We start from the raw sequence: 17,380 nt of genomic DNA on the forward strand, positions 1-17,380 counted from the left end.
GGCCCGTCTGAAGTTTGCCAATGACCATCTGGATGATCCAGAGGAGGAATGGGAGAAGGTCATGTGGTCTGATGAGACAAAAAAATAGCTTTTTGGTCTAAACTCCACTCGCCGTGTTTGGAGGAAGAAGAAGGATGAGTACAACCCCAAGAACACCATCCCAACCGTGAAGCATGGAGGTGGAAACATCATTCTTTGGGGATGCTTTTCTGCAAAGGGGACAGGACGACTGCACCATACTGAGGGGAGGATGGATGTGGCCATGTATCGCGAGATCTTGGCCAACAACCTCCTTCCCTCAGTAAGAGCATTGAAGATGGGTCGTGGCTGGGTCTTCCAGCATGACAACGACCCGAAACACACAGCCAGGGCAACTAAGGAGTGGCTCCGTAAGAAGCATCTCAAGGTCCTGGAGTGGCCTAGCCAGTCTCCAGACCTGAACCCAATAGAAAGTATTTGGAGGGAGCTGAGAGTCTGTATTTTCCAGCGACAGCCCCAAAACCTGAAGGATCTGGAGAAGGTCTGTATGGAGGAGTGGGCCAAAATACCTGCTGCAGTGTGTGCAAACCTGGTCAAGAACTACAGGAAACGTATGATTTCTGTAATTGCAAACAAAGGTTTCTGTACCAAATATTACGTTTTGCTTTTCTGATGTATCAAATACTTATGTCATGCAATAAAATGCTAATTAATTACTTAAAAATTCATACAATGTGATTTTCGGGAATTTTGTTTTAGATTCTGTCTCTCACAGTTGAGGTGTACCTATGATAAAAATTACAGACCTCTACATGCTTTGTAAGTAGGAAACACTGCCGATTTTGTAGGTTTTCAAATACTTGTTCTCCCCACTGTATATGTTGATTCAGAGGTGTAAAATAACCACAGTGTTGGTGTTAATAGAGCTTGCCAGTTAAATGAGTTACCTCTGGTTCGTTCAGCCATTCCTATGGGGAAAATGATTCAGAGGTGTAAAATAACCACAGTGTTGGTGTTAATAGAGCTTGCCAGTTAAATGAGTTACCTCTGGTTCGTTCAGCCATTCCTATGGGGAAAATGATTCAGAGGTGTAAAATAACCACAGTGTTGGTGTTAATAGAGCTTGCCAGTTAAATTAGTTACCTCTGGTTCATTCAGCCATTCCTATGGGGAAAATGATTCAGAGGTGTAAATTAACCACAGTGTTGGTGTTAATAGAGCTTGCCAGTTATATGAGTTACCTCTGGTTCGTTCAGCCATTCCTATGGGGAAAATGATTCAGAGGTGTAAAATAACCACAGTGTTGGTGTTAATAGAGCTTGCCAGTTAAATGAGTTACCTCTGGTTCGTTCAGCCATTCCTATGGGGAAAATGATTCAGAGGTGTAAAATAACCACAGTGTTGGTGTTAATAGAGCTTGCCAGTTAAATGAGTTACCTCTGGTTCGTTCAGCCATTCCTATGGGGAAAATGATTCAGAGGTGTAAAATAACCACAGTGTTGGTGTTAATAGAGCTTGCCAGTTAAATGAGTTACCTCTGGTTCGTTCAGCCATTGCTATGGGGAAAATGATTCAGAGGTGTAAAATAACCACAGTGTTGGTGTTAATAGAGCTTGCCAGTTAAATGAGTTACCTCTGGTTCATTCAGCCATTTCTATGGGGAAAATGATTCAGAGGTGTAAAATAACCACAGTGTTGGTGTTAATAGAGCTTGCCAGTTAAATGAGTTACCTCTGGTTCATTCAGCCATTTCTATGGGGAAAATGAATGGCGAAAGAAAAAAGTTTTGGGGTAAACGGCAAAAATAAGGTCTGAGGTTAACACAGGTTTAGGAGATCTTATACGTTTTGTTCTATGAGATAATATCAGTCAGTTAACGTGACCGTTATGAATTATGAAGCGTTTATGTGTTTTAAAATTACATAAATGCTTCAAAATGTACAAAAAGTGACCTTAGCAGATTAAGATGATTTAATAGAACAGAACATTTAAACTCTCCTAAGCCTGTGTTTACCACAGATCTTATTTTCAACATTTATATAAAACCCTTAAAAAACTCAATTCACTTTACCATAGCCTTTGTTCAACAAGCCATGACAGAGTTAATGCCTACAAAAAGACGCCATTACTATTGCTCTCTATGACCAGAGTTGAACCAAAACCATGTCTATCATCATATTTCCCAGCATGCTCTATTGCTGGCAGATTTCTTTGTAATTGTTTGTTATTTTAGTGTTTTTGCACATTGATTGATTCATTCATCTTAGGCTACTCAAATATCAATAACATACATATTTACAAAATATTCCAATCTGTTACTTGGATTTATCGCACCCGTTACTGATATGATTGTTCCACTTTAGATGTTTAAGGTTGTCTCACACATTATTCTACCAAATCCTGACAGTCATTCTGAATTCTGGTTGTGGTGTAATAAAAAATTGAAATGTTGAATATCCCCACTCTGGCCAGCATAATGTGACTTGCAGGCCTGATGTGCCTTGTAAACTATGAGTTTCAGGTCACTGTATTAGGGTATAACTAGGCCCTCAAAAGAAGGCCTTGTGAAATATGTCAATATTCTAGCCTCGCTCTCAATAACCTTATTTGGATCCCAACTTGCACCTGTATTTTTAAGAGTGTTCGAAGAGAAGGGCCTGTGAGTTAAGGATCCTCTTTGACTAGGAGAGGCTCGTAGATTTTTTGTGGGAAACAAATGTGTACATTTCAACACCTTATCTCCTTCCAGAAGTAGTTCCAGAAAATTGCATTGTGATTTCTCCAGGGAGGAGTGAGATCCATGTGGCAGAACTGCAATCCGGGTGATGCAGAGCAACTGTGTGGGTAGAGTGGGCGGGACGAGAGATAGAACTGTGTTCTCTGCAGTGGTTGGGGGGGGGGCTGAAGGAAGGATAGAGAGAAAATTATAATTATATCAGTTCTGTATTTACAGAAGAGGAAAAGTGAGTTAGGAGGTGAAACTGCGAGGATGTCACCCCTGTGAGCGACCCCTCTTTAAGGCGCGACCCAGAGCTGGTGGGAGTAAAAGCTCTCTCGGCACAAGCAGCTCTCCGTGTGGGCAGAGAACATCCCCTTCACACGCAGTAAAGCACTGGGAGGCAGTAGGCAGCACACACGGACACACACACGGACACACACATGCATGTACAAAGCACGCACACACACACGGTCACACACGTGGACACACACATGCATGTACACAGGCATGCATGCACAAATGCATGCACACACACACACACACACACACACACACACACACACACACACACACACACACACACACACACACACACACACACACACACACACACACACACACACACACACACACACACACACACACATTACTCCTAATATATAATGTATCTTTGAAATGGTACCTCACAGTCTCATGCTACAGGAAAACTGTGTTGAATTTTAGAGGATATATAATCAAATCCCAGGGCTTTACGAAGGAGGGATCTCATTTATTTCTTCCAGTGCCAGGCATATTGGAAAATAATGAATTTTACTGCAGTCCCATTCATCATGGTGGTTGTTGTCAGTAGTTTCAGTGCAGAGCTGTACGTTTGTGCTGTGTGTTTGAGCTGTGTGTTTGTGCTGTGTGCTTGAGCTGTGTGTCTGAGCTGTGTGTCTGTGTTTCACAGTGAGGAAACAGGAGATCATTAAGGTGACAGAGCAACTTATAGAAGCCATCAGCAATGGAGACTTTGAGAGCTATACGTAAGTAAAGAAATCGTGTAATGTACCTTCCCATTGCTGTTCACCCACTCTACTGCTGTACACTCTCAGATAAAAAAAAGGGTTCCAAAAGGGTTCTTCGGCAATTCCCACAGAATAGCCCCTTTTGGTTCCAGATAGAACCCTTTTTGGACCCAGATAGAACCATTTTGGGTTCCATGTAGAACCTTCTGTGGAAAGAGTTCTACCTGGAGCCCAAAAAGGTTCTAACGAACCAAAAAGGGTTCTTCAAAGGTTTCTCCTATGGGGACAGTCGAAGAAACCCTTTAGGTTATAGATAACCCCCTTTTCCCCCCTTCTAAGAGTGCATATAAGTAACATAGATGGAATAGAAACAAATGTTAGTGACATCTGCTTCAATGCAATTCCACTGATAGAGTCTGAGCTCAACTGTGACAGTGCAATTGATAACTCCGGGTTTGGCTTTCGACGTTAATCCAAGATGGCATTAAGGCGGTTGTGAGGGGAGAACTCCTTAGGTCTATGTCCTTACTGATTTAGAGAGAACATCAGTCTCAGTGCATGTGTCTGGGACTAAATTCCTCTGATAAAGGAGGGTAGAAAAATGTCTGCCTGACCAATCGAGGCCATTTGAAGGCTTAACAAGCTGATCCCTTGGTCAAGAATAGCTTGTGCATGTCAATAATTTGCTCCAGAATGTTGTACGTAAGCTGCATGGTAATATATTCTATGCAAACCGTACGAATAATGTTTTATTTCATTATATGCAGCTCTTGAAATGTGTAAATGGTAAAAGTGATCAATTCAATATCCCATCTTGAAGTGCTTGAGTAGTGTGACTCTCCCCCAGCCCATTGCACAGTGCCAGATATAGATTTCTTCAGCAGCAGGTTTTTCTCCAAAGTTGGCATTCTGAGGAGAGTAGCAACCCCCCAGTCTGTCCCTCGCATGTCTGTCACAACTTGCGGCCAGGGGGTCATCGGAGCACCTGTTCAAAACCAAGTGTATAAAATTCTCATCCAGGCCAGGAGGGGATTTTTTTAGAGGTGGTTGTTAGAGGTTCACAGTCATGGTAGGGCTGTCTGCCAATTACCAAGGCCTGGAAAGAATCTTCTGCCTGCATGCTCAACTCTTTTACAACCATGCAGCGATCTGCCATGGACACGGAAAACACTGTGTCGAGTGAGTCACATGCCCCAAATACTGCAAAAGCAGCTCTGACTGGAGGGTCAGTCTCACCGCTTCACTGAAGCACTTCAAAGAGCATAACAGAAGATAACCTTGGCTCTATTTCTCTCCAGTTGTCTTACTGTCTCTATCCCTGACTCTGTCTGCCTTTTTCTCTCTCTCTCTCTCTCTCTCTCTCTCTCTCTCTCTCTCTCTCTCTCTCTCTCTCTCTCTCTCTCTCTCTCTCTCTCTCTCTGTCTCTCTCTCTCTCTCCCTCTCCCTCTCTCTCTCTCTCTCTCTCTCTCTCTCTCTCTCTCTCTCTCTCTCTCTCTCTCTCTCTCTCTCTCTCTCTCTGTCTCTCTGTCTCTCTCTCTCTCTCTCTCTCTCTCTCTCTCTCTCTCTCTCTCTCTCTCTCTGTCTCTCTCTCTCTCTCTCTCTCTCTCTCCCCTGTAGGAAGATGTGTGACCCCAGCGTGACAGCGTTTGAGCCAGAGGCTCTGGGTAACCTGGTGGAGGGCCTGGACTTCCACCGCTTTTACTTTGAGAACTGTGAGCTGCTACCTTCACTCCTACGATATGTCTTTTGAAATGATAAATATACGTTTTACATCACACACAGACAGTTTCACGCTATAGGAAAACTGTGTTGAGGATATGTAATCAAATCCCAGGGCTGTACACAGGATGACTATAAACCTCTTGCTATACAGCAGTAACAATCCATTTATTGTCCCAGTGAGGGAGAAAGTGACACTTTAGTATAATATATCTTTGGAATGCGCTTTAATAGTCCCTTTGTGCCAATAAGCTCTAGCTAACAGCATCCATAATAAGTGACACAATGTAATTTATATTTCATTAGATGTTTTATTCTTTTTATTATAAACACAATAGAACCACAAAATGCTTCATGAAAATACACGAAAACAAAATATACACAAGATTATAACATGAAAACAAAGCACATCTCATCAATAAGGAGGAAACCTTGAAAATAAAATGGAATTGATTACCGGGTAACATTCATTAAAACAATGATACTTTCTCTAAGCCTGTGCCGTTTGAAAGCATTTCGCCCATAAACCATTTCTTCTGGTTTATTTTTCAATTCCCTCGTGTAGGGATGTATTTTATATGGTTTGGTACACCATTCCATTCCTCTGCACCAGTGTAATGGAAATAGCTTTTTTTCCAGCCATGCTTCTATAGCGCAGCGGTCTGATATTGCCAACTGGCTCTGGTGTGATGGCTATGAGAGTCTCTAATGAAATGAATATATCCAGACAGGTAACTGGGGGCAAGATCATTTATAACTTTTAAAAAACATCAACAGTTTGATCTGCACCACCAAATCAACCGTTCAGTCCCCTGAAATGTGCGTCCTATGGCTGAGCTTGGAGTGTCATTTTCCTTTGTTTTGTTTTCGGACGTTTTAAGTTTTGTTATGCCACTGAATCATGAGATACAAGCATCGTCATAGTGGCAATGTATCAGAGATGTTGCCAGGGTCCTCATAGACTCTGTATCCAGGAGCCTTGTCATGGAGTGAACCTTCCCAATGACCTTCAGAGCCATGAGTTCACCTGTCAAGTGTTGGTCCAGTTCACACACCAAGTATGTAACAGAGCATTTTTCCCCTTCATCGCTACACCATTACACTTGACAGAGAAGTTGAGGAGGAGTTTCTCACGTTGTGAAACAAACAGGATACATTCTGTCTAAATGCAGAGACAGTTTGTTGTCGGATAACCACTTACTGACTTTAGTCAGTTCGCTGCTTAGGGTCTTTTCAACGGTCTACTTATTATATGTGAAACCAAGAGGGCAGATTCATCCACGTACAGGAACAGGCGGAGTCTGTGTCATTTAGGTAGAGCAACAACAACAAAAAGCAATGGCCCCAAAACTGTGGTGTCCCGCCAGTGAACCATTTATCTCCTTAGCATCAGACAATGTCCTGCCCACATCCACACTTTGGACCCTATCAGTTAGGTGTGGCTTCACCCATAATAAGGAGTCGGTGCCAAAACCAATTGCTTTCGGTTTGTACAGCAAACTATCATGGTTCACAGCATGAAATGCTCCATACCACAGAAGTTGCCCGTGTCAATTTATTGCTTGATAAAACCTGTCAAGTATAGTAAACTAGTGCCGGGAGAATATAGAACTGGAGTGAATGTTCTATAGAATGTACTTTAGGATCTGTTCATGGAGTGAAAAAAACAACCTTGACAACACACTCAAGATTGACACTGGTCTGTAGCTCAACTTTGCTTCCATTCTGGTTTAAAGGAACAACCCTTGCATGTTTCACCTCTTGATTCTGAGGGTTAAATAAGGTCCAATGTGATCAGCAGCATCACTCAAGAATCTAGCTGGGATGTTATCCAATCCAGAATCTCGTGTATTTTTGGCAGTAGACTACGTACATTAACATGTAAACAATGCCTCTGGAGGCGAGGGGCTTGAATGAGTCCACCTCAGGAAGATCCGTTTGGGGCATTTGGTTGAGTTCTCAATTGATTGGTCCTTTGTCCACTCTCCCACAACGGGTTCAACACAGTCCATCTTCACCCAGCGTTGGGCCTCTGCCTTGGATGGTGGAGCGACCACCACCTCCGTCTGACACCTTCCGGCGTTGGTCGCCGCCAGTCTCCTTAGCCTCTGCCTCTTCTCTCTCACTTCCTGGGCTTTCCTATCCAAACATGGGCTTGTGGGTATGGCTTGACTATATCCATCATCCCTTCTATATACAGTAAGGGCACAAGGCAGACCCAGATGCAGACACAGGAGGCAGATGATTAGAGTCATTGACTATATCCATCATCCCGTCTATATACAGTAAGGGCACAAGGCAGACCCAGATGCAGACACAGGAGGCAGATGGTTAGAGTCATTGACTATATCCATCATCCCTTCTATATACAGTAAGGGCACAAGGCAGACCCAGATGCAGACACAGGAGGCAGATGGTTAGAGTCATTGACTATATCCATCATCCCTTCTATATACAGTAAGGGCACAAGGCAGACCCAGATGCAGACACAGGAGGCAGATGGTTAGAGTCATTGACTATATCCATCATCCCTTCTATATACAGTAAGGGCACAAGGCAGACCCAGATGCAGACACAGGAGGCAGATGGTTAGAGTCATTGACTATATCCATCATCCCTTCTATATACAGTAAGGGCACAAGGCACACCCAGATGCAGACACAGGAGGCAGATGGTTAGAGTAGTTTATTTATACTCCAAAAGGAGTAGGCAAGAGAATGGTCTTGGACAGGCAAAAGGTCAAAACCAGATTCTGAGTCCAAGAGGTAGAGAGTGGCAGACAGGCTCGATGTCAGGGCAGGCAGAAGGGTCAGGCAGGCGGGTACGGAATCCAGAAAAAACAGGCAAGGGTCAAAACCGGGAAGACTAGAAAAAGGGGTAGAAAACAGGAGCACGGGAAAAACACGCGGGTTGACTTGAAAACATACAATACGAACTGGCACAGAGAGACAGGAAACACAGGGATAAATACACTGGGGAAAACAAGCGACAAATGGACGAGGTGGAGAAAATCACAACAACGGGTGAAACAGATCAGGGGGCGTGACAATCCAGCCCTGGTGGAGACTAGAATGGATGTCTTAGAAGAAGCAGGCTCTCCCGTGTGTACCAGTGTCTAGTTGCATCTTTAGTTTCCATGGTTACCACAGGTGAGAAGCACATCAAAGCAGCAAAAAGCCACTAAAAGTCTTCTGTTTGAAAAAAAAACCTCCATCCAGCAGTTGAAGCAACCATTCCGAAGCAATGTACAGAAAACTGCACGCATGAAAAACGGTCTTTGGCTACGGGCAATGCGATGATATAGGAAGATCTAGGCTGGTATTTCAAATCAAAACAGCTAGCTAGTTGATTGGAGAAGTAGTCAAATATCCAAACCAATTCAAAATTGTTGATAAAAAAAAAAACTTGATTTCTCTATTCCACTTGTAACGACGACGCAGGGAGTCAGGAAGCAGGTGCAGTTGGTGAGTTTAATAAGAACGAACAGAGTGAATAGATGAATAAGAGTGGCATATGAACACAGAAACAATACTGCCTGAAGGGTGATAACAATGGAGGGATAGATAAAGGGTGAGTAATCAGGAAAGTGATGAAGTCCAGGTGTGCCTAATGATGAGGCACAGGTGTGTGTAATGAAGGTTGCCAGGTGTGCGTAATAATGGGTTGTCAGGATCGGTGGTTAGTAGGCCGGAGACATTGAGCACCAGAGCGGGGGAGCGGAGGTATACGTGACCAAACTTGAATAGCTATCACCCAAAGAGGTCCTGCTTTAAATTACGTTGAGCTAATAAAGGCTGACATTCGTGATAGTTAAAATCTGTTAAATTTGTGAACGTCTCAATCCACATTAAACAGACAAGAGGAGAAGGACTAAAGGGCCCCGATTTCAGTCATTGTGAGCATATGCAATGTGTCTGCCTCCGACATAAAAAACAAATGTTTGACTTCCCCCACAAAATGACTTATTTACTTATTTCAGGTTTAAGGAAGGGTGTAGGTCGCATTCTTTATCGGAGAACTATGAACGTTTTTGTATTTAGATCCGCCTGCTTGAGACAAATTCCGCTATTGCTTTGCCATGTCTGTGTCCTGATTCAGTCCAGCTGGATTCATGTTTTTCTTTGCCATAACAGTAGATAGAGACAAATACAGGTTTATTCGACTGGGGATGATGACATCATCCTAGGAATGTCTTCTGACTTCTAAAACGGTGGGAAACCAATCAAATAAGTAATGTAAACATATACAGTATTCAAATGCAAACATATTCAGAAAGTATTCAGAGCCCTTGACTTTTTATTCTAAAATGTATTCAATTATATATATATTTATCAATCTGCACACAACACCCTTATCAGGTTGTATCAGGTCAACCAGGTTGGATGGGGAGCGTCGCTGCACAGCTATTTTCAGGTCTCTCCAGATATGTTAAATCGGGTTCAAGTCTGGGCTCTGGCTGGACCACTCAAGATCATTCAGAGACTTATCTTAAAGCCAATACTGTGTTGTCTTGGCTGTGTGCTTAGGGCCGTTGTCCTGTTGGAAGATGAACCTTCTCCCCAGTCTGAGGTCTGGAGCAGGTTTTCATCAAGGATCTCTCTGTACTTTGCTCCATTCATCTTTCCCTCGATCCTGACTAATCTCCCAGCCCCTGCCGCTGAAAAACATCCCCACAGCATGATGCTGCCACCATCATGCTTCCCCGAAGGGATGGTGCCAGGTTTCCTTCAGACGTGACGCTTGGCATTCAGGCCAAAGAGTTCAATCCTGGTCTCATCAGACCAGAGCATCTTGTTTCTCATGGTCTGAGAGTCTTTAGGTGCCTCTCGGCAAACTCCAAGCGGGCTGCCATGTGCCTTTGACTGAAGAGTGGCTTCCGTCTGGTCACTTTATCATAAAGGCCTGATTGGTGAAGTGCTGCAGAGATGGTTGTCTCCCATCGCCAGAGGAACTCTGGAGCTCTGTCAGAGTGACCATCGGGTTCTTGGTCACCTTCCTGACCAAGGCCCTTCTCCCCCAATTGCTCAGTTTGGCGTGTTGGTGGTTCCTAACTTCTTCCATGATAGAGGATACTGTGTTATTATGGACATTCAATGCTGCAGACATTTTTTGGTACCCTTCCCCAGATCTGTGCTTCGACACAATCCTGTCTCGGACAATTACTTCGACCTCATGTCTTGTTTTTTTTTCTGACATGCACTGTCAACTGTGTGACCTTTATATAGACAGGTGTGTGCCTTTCCAAATCATGTCCAATCAATCGAATTTACCACAGGTGGACTCCAGTCAAGTTGTAGAAGCATCTCAAGGATGATCAATGGAAACAGGATGCACCTGAGCTCAATACTGAGTCTCATAGCAAAGGGTCTTAATAATTATGTAAATGTGATATTTCATTGAATTTTTTGTTATTTTTATTTGCAAAGATTTCTAAAAACATCATTATGGGATATTGTGTGTAGATTGATGAGGAAAAACATTTATTGAATCAATTTTAGAATAGGACTGTAATGTAACAAAATGTGGAAAAAGTCAAGGGGTCTGAATACTTTTTGAATACACTGTACCTATTTTTTAGTACATCCAGTGCCCGATTTTGGGGACTGTCAGCTTAAGATGTTTTAAGCATTGTTGCGAACACAGAAAAATCCAATTTAGTTTGTTTTTCTATTGAAAAGTGTGAAAAAACTGGGGGAAACCGAAACCTGTAAAAACAAAACAGAGAAAAAAAAATTGGAAATACAAATGGATTTCCTACCAATGTTTTTTGCTGAGCATGACTGCAATTTAGAGTGTGTGTCATCTTGCAGCACTGCATTTTGGGGGAAAGTTGAGGTCATGTCCAATACTAGCTATGCACTAAAGAGGGAAAGAGGTTGGGCCATCCTATAAATATTTTAGAATAATATAATATAATATATACAATTTACCAGATGCTTTTATCCAAAGCGACTTACAGTCATGCATGCATACATTTTTACGTATGGGATGGTCGTGGGAATCGAACCCACTATCCTGGCATTGCTATGCTCTACCTAGATGCATGACACTTTGAAGCCTATTTAATATGATGTAATACTTTATTAAGCAGTGCTTATGCCCCCCCCTTATAAAACACAGGTTTATGTCACATTTGACATTGGTGGTCATGTCACACAGTTATGCCACATTTAATAAACCCTTTATAGAGCATGACATAAACATGTGATTTCTGACACGTTGATGTAGTGTTTATGAAGACTATATAAGCGGCACGTAATTTATAGCAGGACCAAGAAATATATTTTTGATAAAAACAATGCAGGAGTAAACTACCAAGGTGACAATTACAGGATTACAGGAAGTTGTGGAGAACAGAAGCTTGTTGAGAACAGAAGCTTGGGGCCAGTTTCTGTAAGTGAATATTGCGCTCATTAGCTGATGCAGTGGCTGTGTCCAGCCGTGGCTGCAGACAGCACGCTTCTGGCTCATTTGCTCCCTGATTTCTCATTTGTGGTGAGTAATGGACCAACCCTGCTCTGCTCTAATCCTCTCATATCAGCCACTACTTCTCCCAGGCAGTGGAAACGGCTCTAATGGGCTTGATTGGGCTATTTGGGAAAATGGCAGAGCGAGAAAGAGGAAGAGAGAAATGGAGAGAAAGGGAGAGAAACATAATGAGAGTGTGGCAGGCTGAGAGAGACATGCTGATATGATAACATTAATGAACCCACTCAAATATTAACTACATAAAGAATTGATAAGGGAAAAGTGACATCATCAGCGAGAGAAAACATGGCATACCTAGTCATAAACCACTGTGAAAATTCCTGTAGAATGACTTATTAATTGACTGACTATTGTCTTATTTGTTTACTACTCCTCACCCCAGTGTGGTCTAAGAACAGTAAGCCTGTCCACACCACCATCCTGAACCCCCACATCCACCTGATCGGGGAGGAAGCTGCCTGCATCGCCTACATCCGCATCACCCAATACATCGACACCAACGGCATGCCCCGCACCGCCCAGTCGGAGGAGACACGCATCTGGCACCGCCGCGACGGCAAGTGGCAGATAGTCCACTTCCACCGCTCTGGATCACCCTCCGCCATCACCAAGTAAGTCAGTCTGGTGAGTCTCCTCACCGCTCTTCTACTGTCTATACTGGAGACAGATCTCAGATCAGGGCCTGCCATCTGGTGGGAGTTGTTGCAATTGCATGCAGGCCTATTATTACTCAATGCCAGAGATACATTAGCTGGACAGGCACAGACTACTGCATTATGTTTTCAGTGTTTCTTTTTCGTCTCTTTAATTCCCTCCTATTTGTTTTTGAATGAGGTAAAGTTAACCTTTCCGTTTCTCTGTCTCCTCCCCTGCGCCCAGCTGAGCTCCAGAGGCGGGAGGGTTTGAGTGAGACATCTCTCTGAGTGACACAGGTGGGTGACCAGCTGGCTGCATGGGGACACAGAGGGATGCCCACCGACCGGCCTGAGGAAATACGAGCCCACTGCATCTCATCTCTTTACTTGAAATCAGATTACTCCTCTCAACGCTGTCTGTCACAAGCCAATCGCATAAATGTCACACCGTGTCAGGCTCTCATGTATGTATATATGCTGTGCGTTTCAGGACCATCTCGGCGCTTGTCATTCGGTCTCTGCTCTGACTTAATTTTTTTTCTCATCATGTTTCATTGGCAGAGGCACAATTAGTACAAATGGATGTGTGAGTGGGGTTGAATCTCTAAAGCACTTGCCGTAATCGCCGCCTAGATCTTTTTTTACACGTGACTTTGCCTTTTCAATGCAGTTGCACTTACACCATACCGTTACACACCGCCACGCCATCCTCTGAACCCGGACTTGCAGGCTATGATAGAAACATTGACGATGTACCATGTGTCACTGAACCAAAATATCTACTGTACATGTTTGTTTAATTTGACATGGATTGGATTATGAGAAGTGGGCAAACATTCACGGACAGTGAAATGTTCCTTTTGATTATGGGTCTTATGGTGTATTCCACAGTTGATAATCCACCACCCCATGATCATGGTGCCTCGAGCACATTTATAGCGTAGACAACAGAGGAAACCGTACTTTCCCCTCACAGGTTTAAATGATTAAATGGTGGACCGCTAGTCTGAATAGCCACTCACCTCATGTGATTATATGACTAGGGCAACAAAGTGCCATTTCTGGGCTTCAATACTATACACAAATACATCTTTATATCTACAGAAACAGCTATATTTAACATGGGTAGGGTACTGTAGGGGAAAGTAATATTAAAGCGCTTCTTTAGGTTTTCCCAATGAGGACTGTGGGTGTACAGATCTTCCCTACCTATTAGTGTTATCAATACAAACCCTCCTGCTTGTTAGAGCAGTTTAACTCACTTGCAACAGATATTCTAAAGTACAGTATTCTGCCTACTACAGTTTAAAGTAAGAAGCAATTTGCAAAAGACCACTAACACTACCCCAGGATTTTCTGCAATAAGTCCGATTGTAAAAAATAAATTGTGTGATAAAGATTTGGTGTGGATTTTAAAATGGCAATGATTTTAAGTGACTTTGTTTTATCCATGTGTTCCATTCCTTCACTTTCTTTCCTCTCCAGTGTTAGCATCACATTATATTGCATGCAAGTGTAAAATGAGCGTTGGTTCTCTCTGCTTGGGCTTGTAGTCCTCAAAATGTGTTAAATGTGACATTTCAGATGTACTCTGAGATTTTACCAGTGTTTTATCTTTTTACTGTCAGAAGAATGTAAATACTGGACAAATTAGAAAATTATATCACCTCTATAAGCTCCTCACAGAATGTTTGATTGTGCTGTGAAAAACTGCCGAAAGGGATTTAGCTTTTTTTTTCTTCCAAAGTTGTATACTATTGGCAGTTCACTATAGATGAATATCCCACTTTGTACTGCAAAGCAATTTGTGAACAAATCCGCTGAATATGGCAAATGTTTTCCTCAAAATATTTGATAGGGAAGGAGACACCAAGAACCCCAACTGCCAAATTCTCTGTGTCTTTTCTAGAACTGATTCTACAGAATGTATACTTGTTTTATACAGTAGTTTAGTCTTATTGTGATAATGGCCAGGCCTACTGCCACTTTAATACGGCATTAGAACCTCAATCAGACTGTTGCTCTGATGTTGAGGTTGTTCCGCTCCTCGTACCGTTGACAGGAGCACATTGAGAGGACCTTATGGTACTGTATAAGAGCACGGCTTTTTTTAATATTCTGGGTAAGTTACACTTTCTTTTGAGGCATGCACGTTTGTAACGTAACGAAGTTGACGTGTGTGTGTGTGTTTAGAAAAATACATTTTCTAAAGGGTCAAAGTAGTAATTTTCCGTCGTTATATAATATCTTGTGAATGTGGGGCTGTAAATAAAAGGATATTATAATGTCAAAGGCATTGCCCGTCTTTTACAGTGTTTTGAGTGGTCCGAGTTTTTGGAACGTGATATATAGGCCTTCGATCATTGGTATTATTTTAATGATGGAATTGATTTGATTCCCAAGACACAGTGTGGAATAATGTTTCTTTCTTGGACCTTTCTTTGAAACTTTGACCTTTTAAGGCGATTGAGTGAGACCTATCTCCTTAATGCAGGATGCCATTTCTTTTCAAACTGCTCCACGCTTTGAGCGGGGACAGTTTTATGAAACCACTTCTGAGAGATGGAAAATGAGACCCACCACTCCAGTTGAACTTTGGTTTTCATGTTTAGGCCTACAGTATCTGGTTTCCTTCCTGTATTGAGAGTTAGATTCATGTTTTTTTTTACAAAGCGCCTTAAAGTAGAACATCTTGTTGTTACATTTGTATATTAGTGACTACGGAGTCCTTGTTGTGTATAGCACTGCACATCTAACACAGAACTAGTCCAGATTCTATTAACGGTATTTAATGGTGTTTTTCAAAGAAGCACAACATTAATCAAAGCATGATATGCCACCTGTAATCCACAACGTCTGTCTAATCATCTATATGTGGTATCCCAATCTTTTTGTTGGTATGGGCTTGTATTAAGAGCTATTGTTACTTTGCATCAAACTAGTTTCTTTAAAGGTTTGTTTCATTTGTGTTTTGCCTGACACAAAATAAACATGATGACGCCTAACAAATGGAAAGATCTGTTTAAATGTATTATATTATTATTATAATGTATATATTCACTTTTAGGGTCCCTTTTTTGTGTGGAAATGATACATAGAAAGTGTTTCAGCTGCTCACTAGGCCTTAAAACATTAAGAAGTACAGGTAGCAAATTTTGGCCACAATCTGAGCGGATGTCAGGCGTCACACGTTGTTCACATTACTTTCACACTGTAGAAGAGAGGACTAAGATGAGATGACAGCTATTCAAGGAGCATAACCATTTTCTAAAGCACCATACATTTTGCCCACTTTCTCCAGGACTTCTTGGCCATTTTGACTTTGGTGAGGGATACTGGTCAGTATACGTGTATGCATTTTCTCTATCTAATGAGTTATATGGCGATGTAAGTTGATACTTGAGGAAAAAGACAGGTCTAGCGTAAATCTAAGATAATACAAGATGCGGTCTACTATAAATTGCATGCTGGACACACTAGTCCTGGACTGAAAAGCTATTTCAATGGACTTTCTTTATTGATAATGCTGTGGACTAGGCTTCCTCTCTGTCCAGGAAACTGACCCACACAGTATTAACCATGGCTAATGAAACCAATCGTTACTAAGAAAAGACAGTAACAGTTATTTAACTTGGATTAAAAAACCAACCCATGCAATGATCATGTATTAAGAATCTGGGAGGTTTTGCCTATAGAAAGATTTAGCTCCAGGATAAAGGGGAAATTAAAACATTTATACTAAAGTGTGGCAGCCGAAATTGGACCATTTGCCTAGAGATTAAGTTGACCTGTTTGAGAGGGGCAGAAATGCTGTAGCTTGGCACACGAATGGGCAACCTTAACTCAGTGTAAACATGGTATGTGGATACAGTACTGAATATTCCATTGCAGCTAATTTAGATTAAAGGTAGTGACCTTTCATTTGTATTTTATTTCACTTTTAATTATTAAGAGGAGCCCAATTGAGACCAGGGTCTCATTCTCAATGGTGCCCTGAGCACAAAACAATTCACAAATCAACTTGCTAATGCAATTAAACAGCAAAAAATTAAACTACAAGAGAGCAGGTACAGATATTGTACTGTACTGTACTGTTTAGGGAGAGGAATGATCTATTTCTATAAAAGAAGCCTACTTTAAATCTCAGCTTCTTAACTAGCTTATCCGCATGTTTTTAAACCTCACATTTTTGTCAATCCAAAAGCCGAGGTATTTATAAACCCCTAGACCAGACAAAACACATAAATCCCCCATGTCACACCCTGACCTAACCAAGATAATAAAGAAAACAAAGATAACTAAGGCCAGGGCGTGACAAATATGTTATAAATACCTAACAAAATCATAAAATACAATGTTTGCAAGCAAAGTAGGCTAGTTATGGTTTGCTATTCACTTCAAGCATGCACCTACAAGGGCACGGCATGCAGAACTGACAAAGTCTGTCTGTCGCCCTGACAAACTGTCTACAAGCCTGTCTTTGATTTGTATAGAATCATCACATTTTGATCCGTTTAAGTCCATTTACACCTTTTTGAAGCTAATGCTCCTCTGAGATTTATGCTTAACTTCATTCCTTCATGCAGGCAAAAGATAAATGGATCCCATGATAATTATAGTTCTGGTGGTGACAGCAGCAACACAAGGTAAGACATTATATTACAGAGAATAAGGAGAATTAAGCCTAGCCAAGCCATAATAACAAACAAACAAAAACAATCAGAAAAGTATGCTAATTGTTGAAAATGTTCTGTTAATCCAATGTTCTGCTAATCCAGTTTCAATGATTACATAATGTTAAAATATATATATATATATATATATATATATAT

At 41.8% G+C, this 17,380-nt stretch overlaps 1 protein-coding gene across 2 annotated transcripts in view; it reads left to right on the forward strand.

Annotated features, from left to right (window-relative positions):
• LOC109872573 (calcium/calmodulin-dependent protein kinase type II subunit alpha) overlaps positions 1-14,844 on the forward strand; it is a 109,552-nt gene extending 94,708 nt beyond the window's left edge. For both annotated transcript variants that reach the window (XM_031808235.1, XM_031808236.1), the window contains 4 exons: positions 3,648-3,723; positions 5,323-5,417; positions 12,296-12,524; positions 12,793-14,844. In XM_031808235.1, the coding sequence (XP_031664095.1) occupies positions 3,648-3,723; positions 5,323-5,417; positions 12,296-12,524; positions 12,793-12,796 (404 nt within the window). In that variant the 3' untranslated portion in view covers positions 12,797-14,844. The remainder of the gene's footprint in view (positions 1-3,647; positions 3,724-5,322; positions 5,418-12,295; positions 12,525-12,792) is intronic.
• Positions 14,845-17,380: the final 2,536 nt, after the last annotated feature.

This window comes from Oncorhynchus kisutch, linkage group LG28 (genome assembly GCF_002021735.2).
Source record: "Oncorhynchus kisutch isolate 150728-3 linkage group LG28, Okis_V2, whole genome shotgun sequence".
NCBI lineage: Eukaryota > Metazoa > Chordata > Actinopteri > Salmoniformes > Salmonidae > Oncorhynchus > Oncorhynchus kisutch.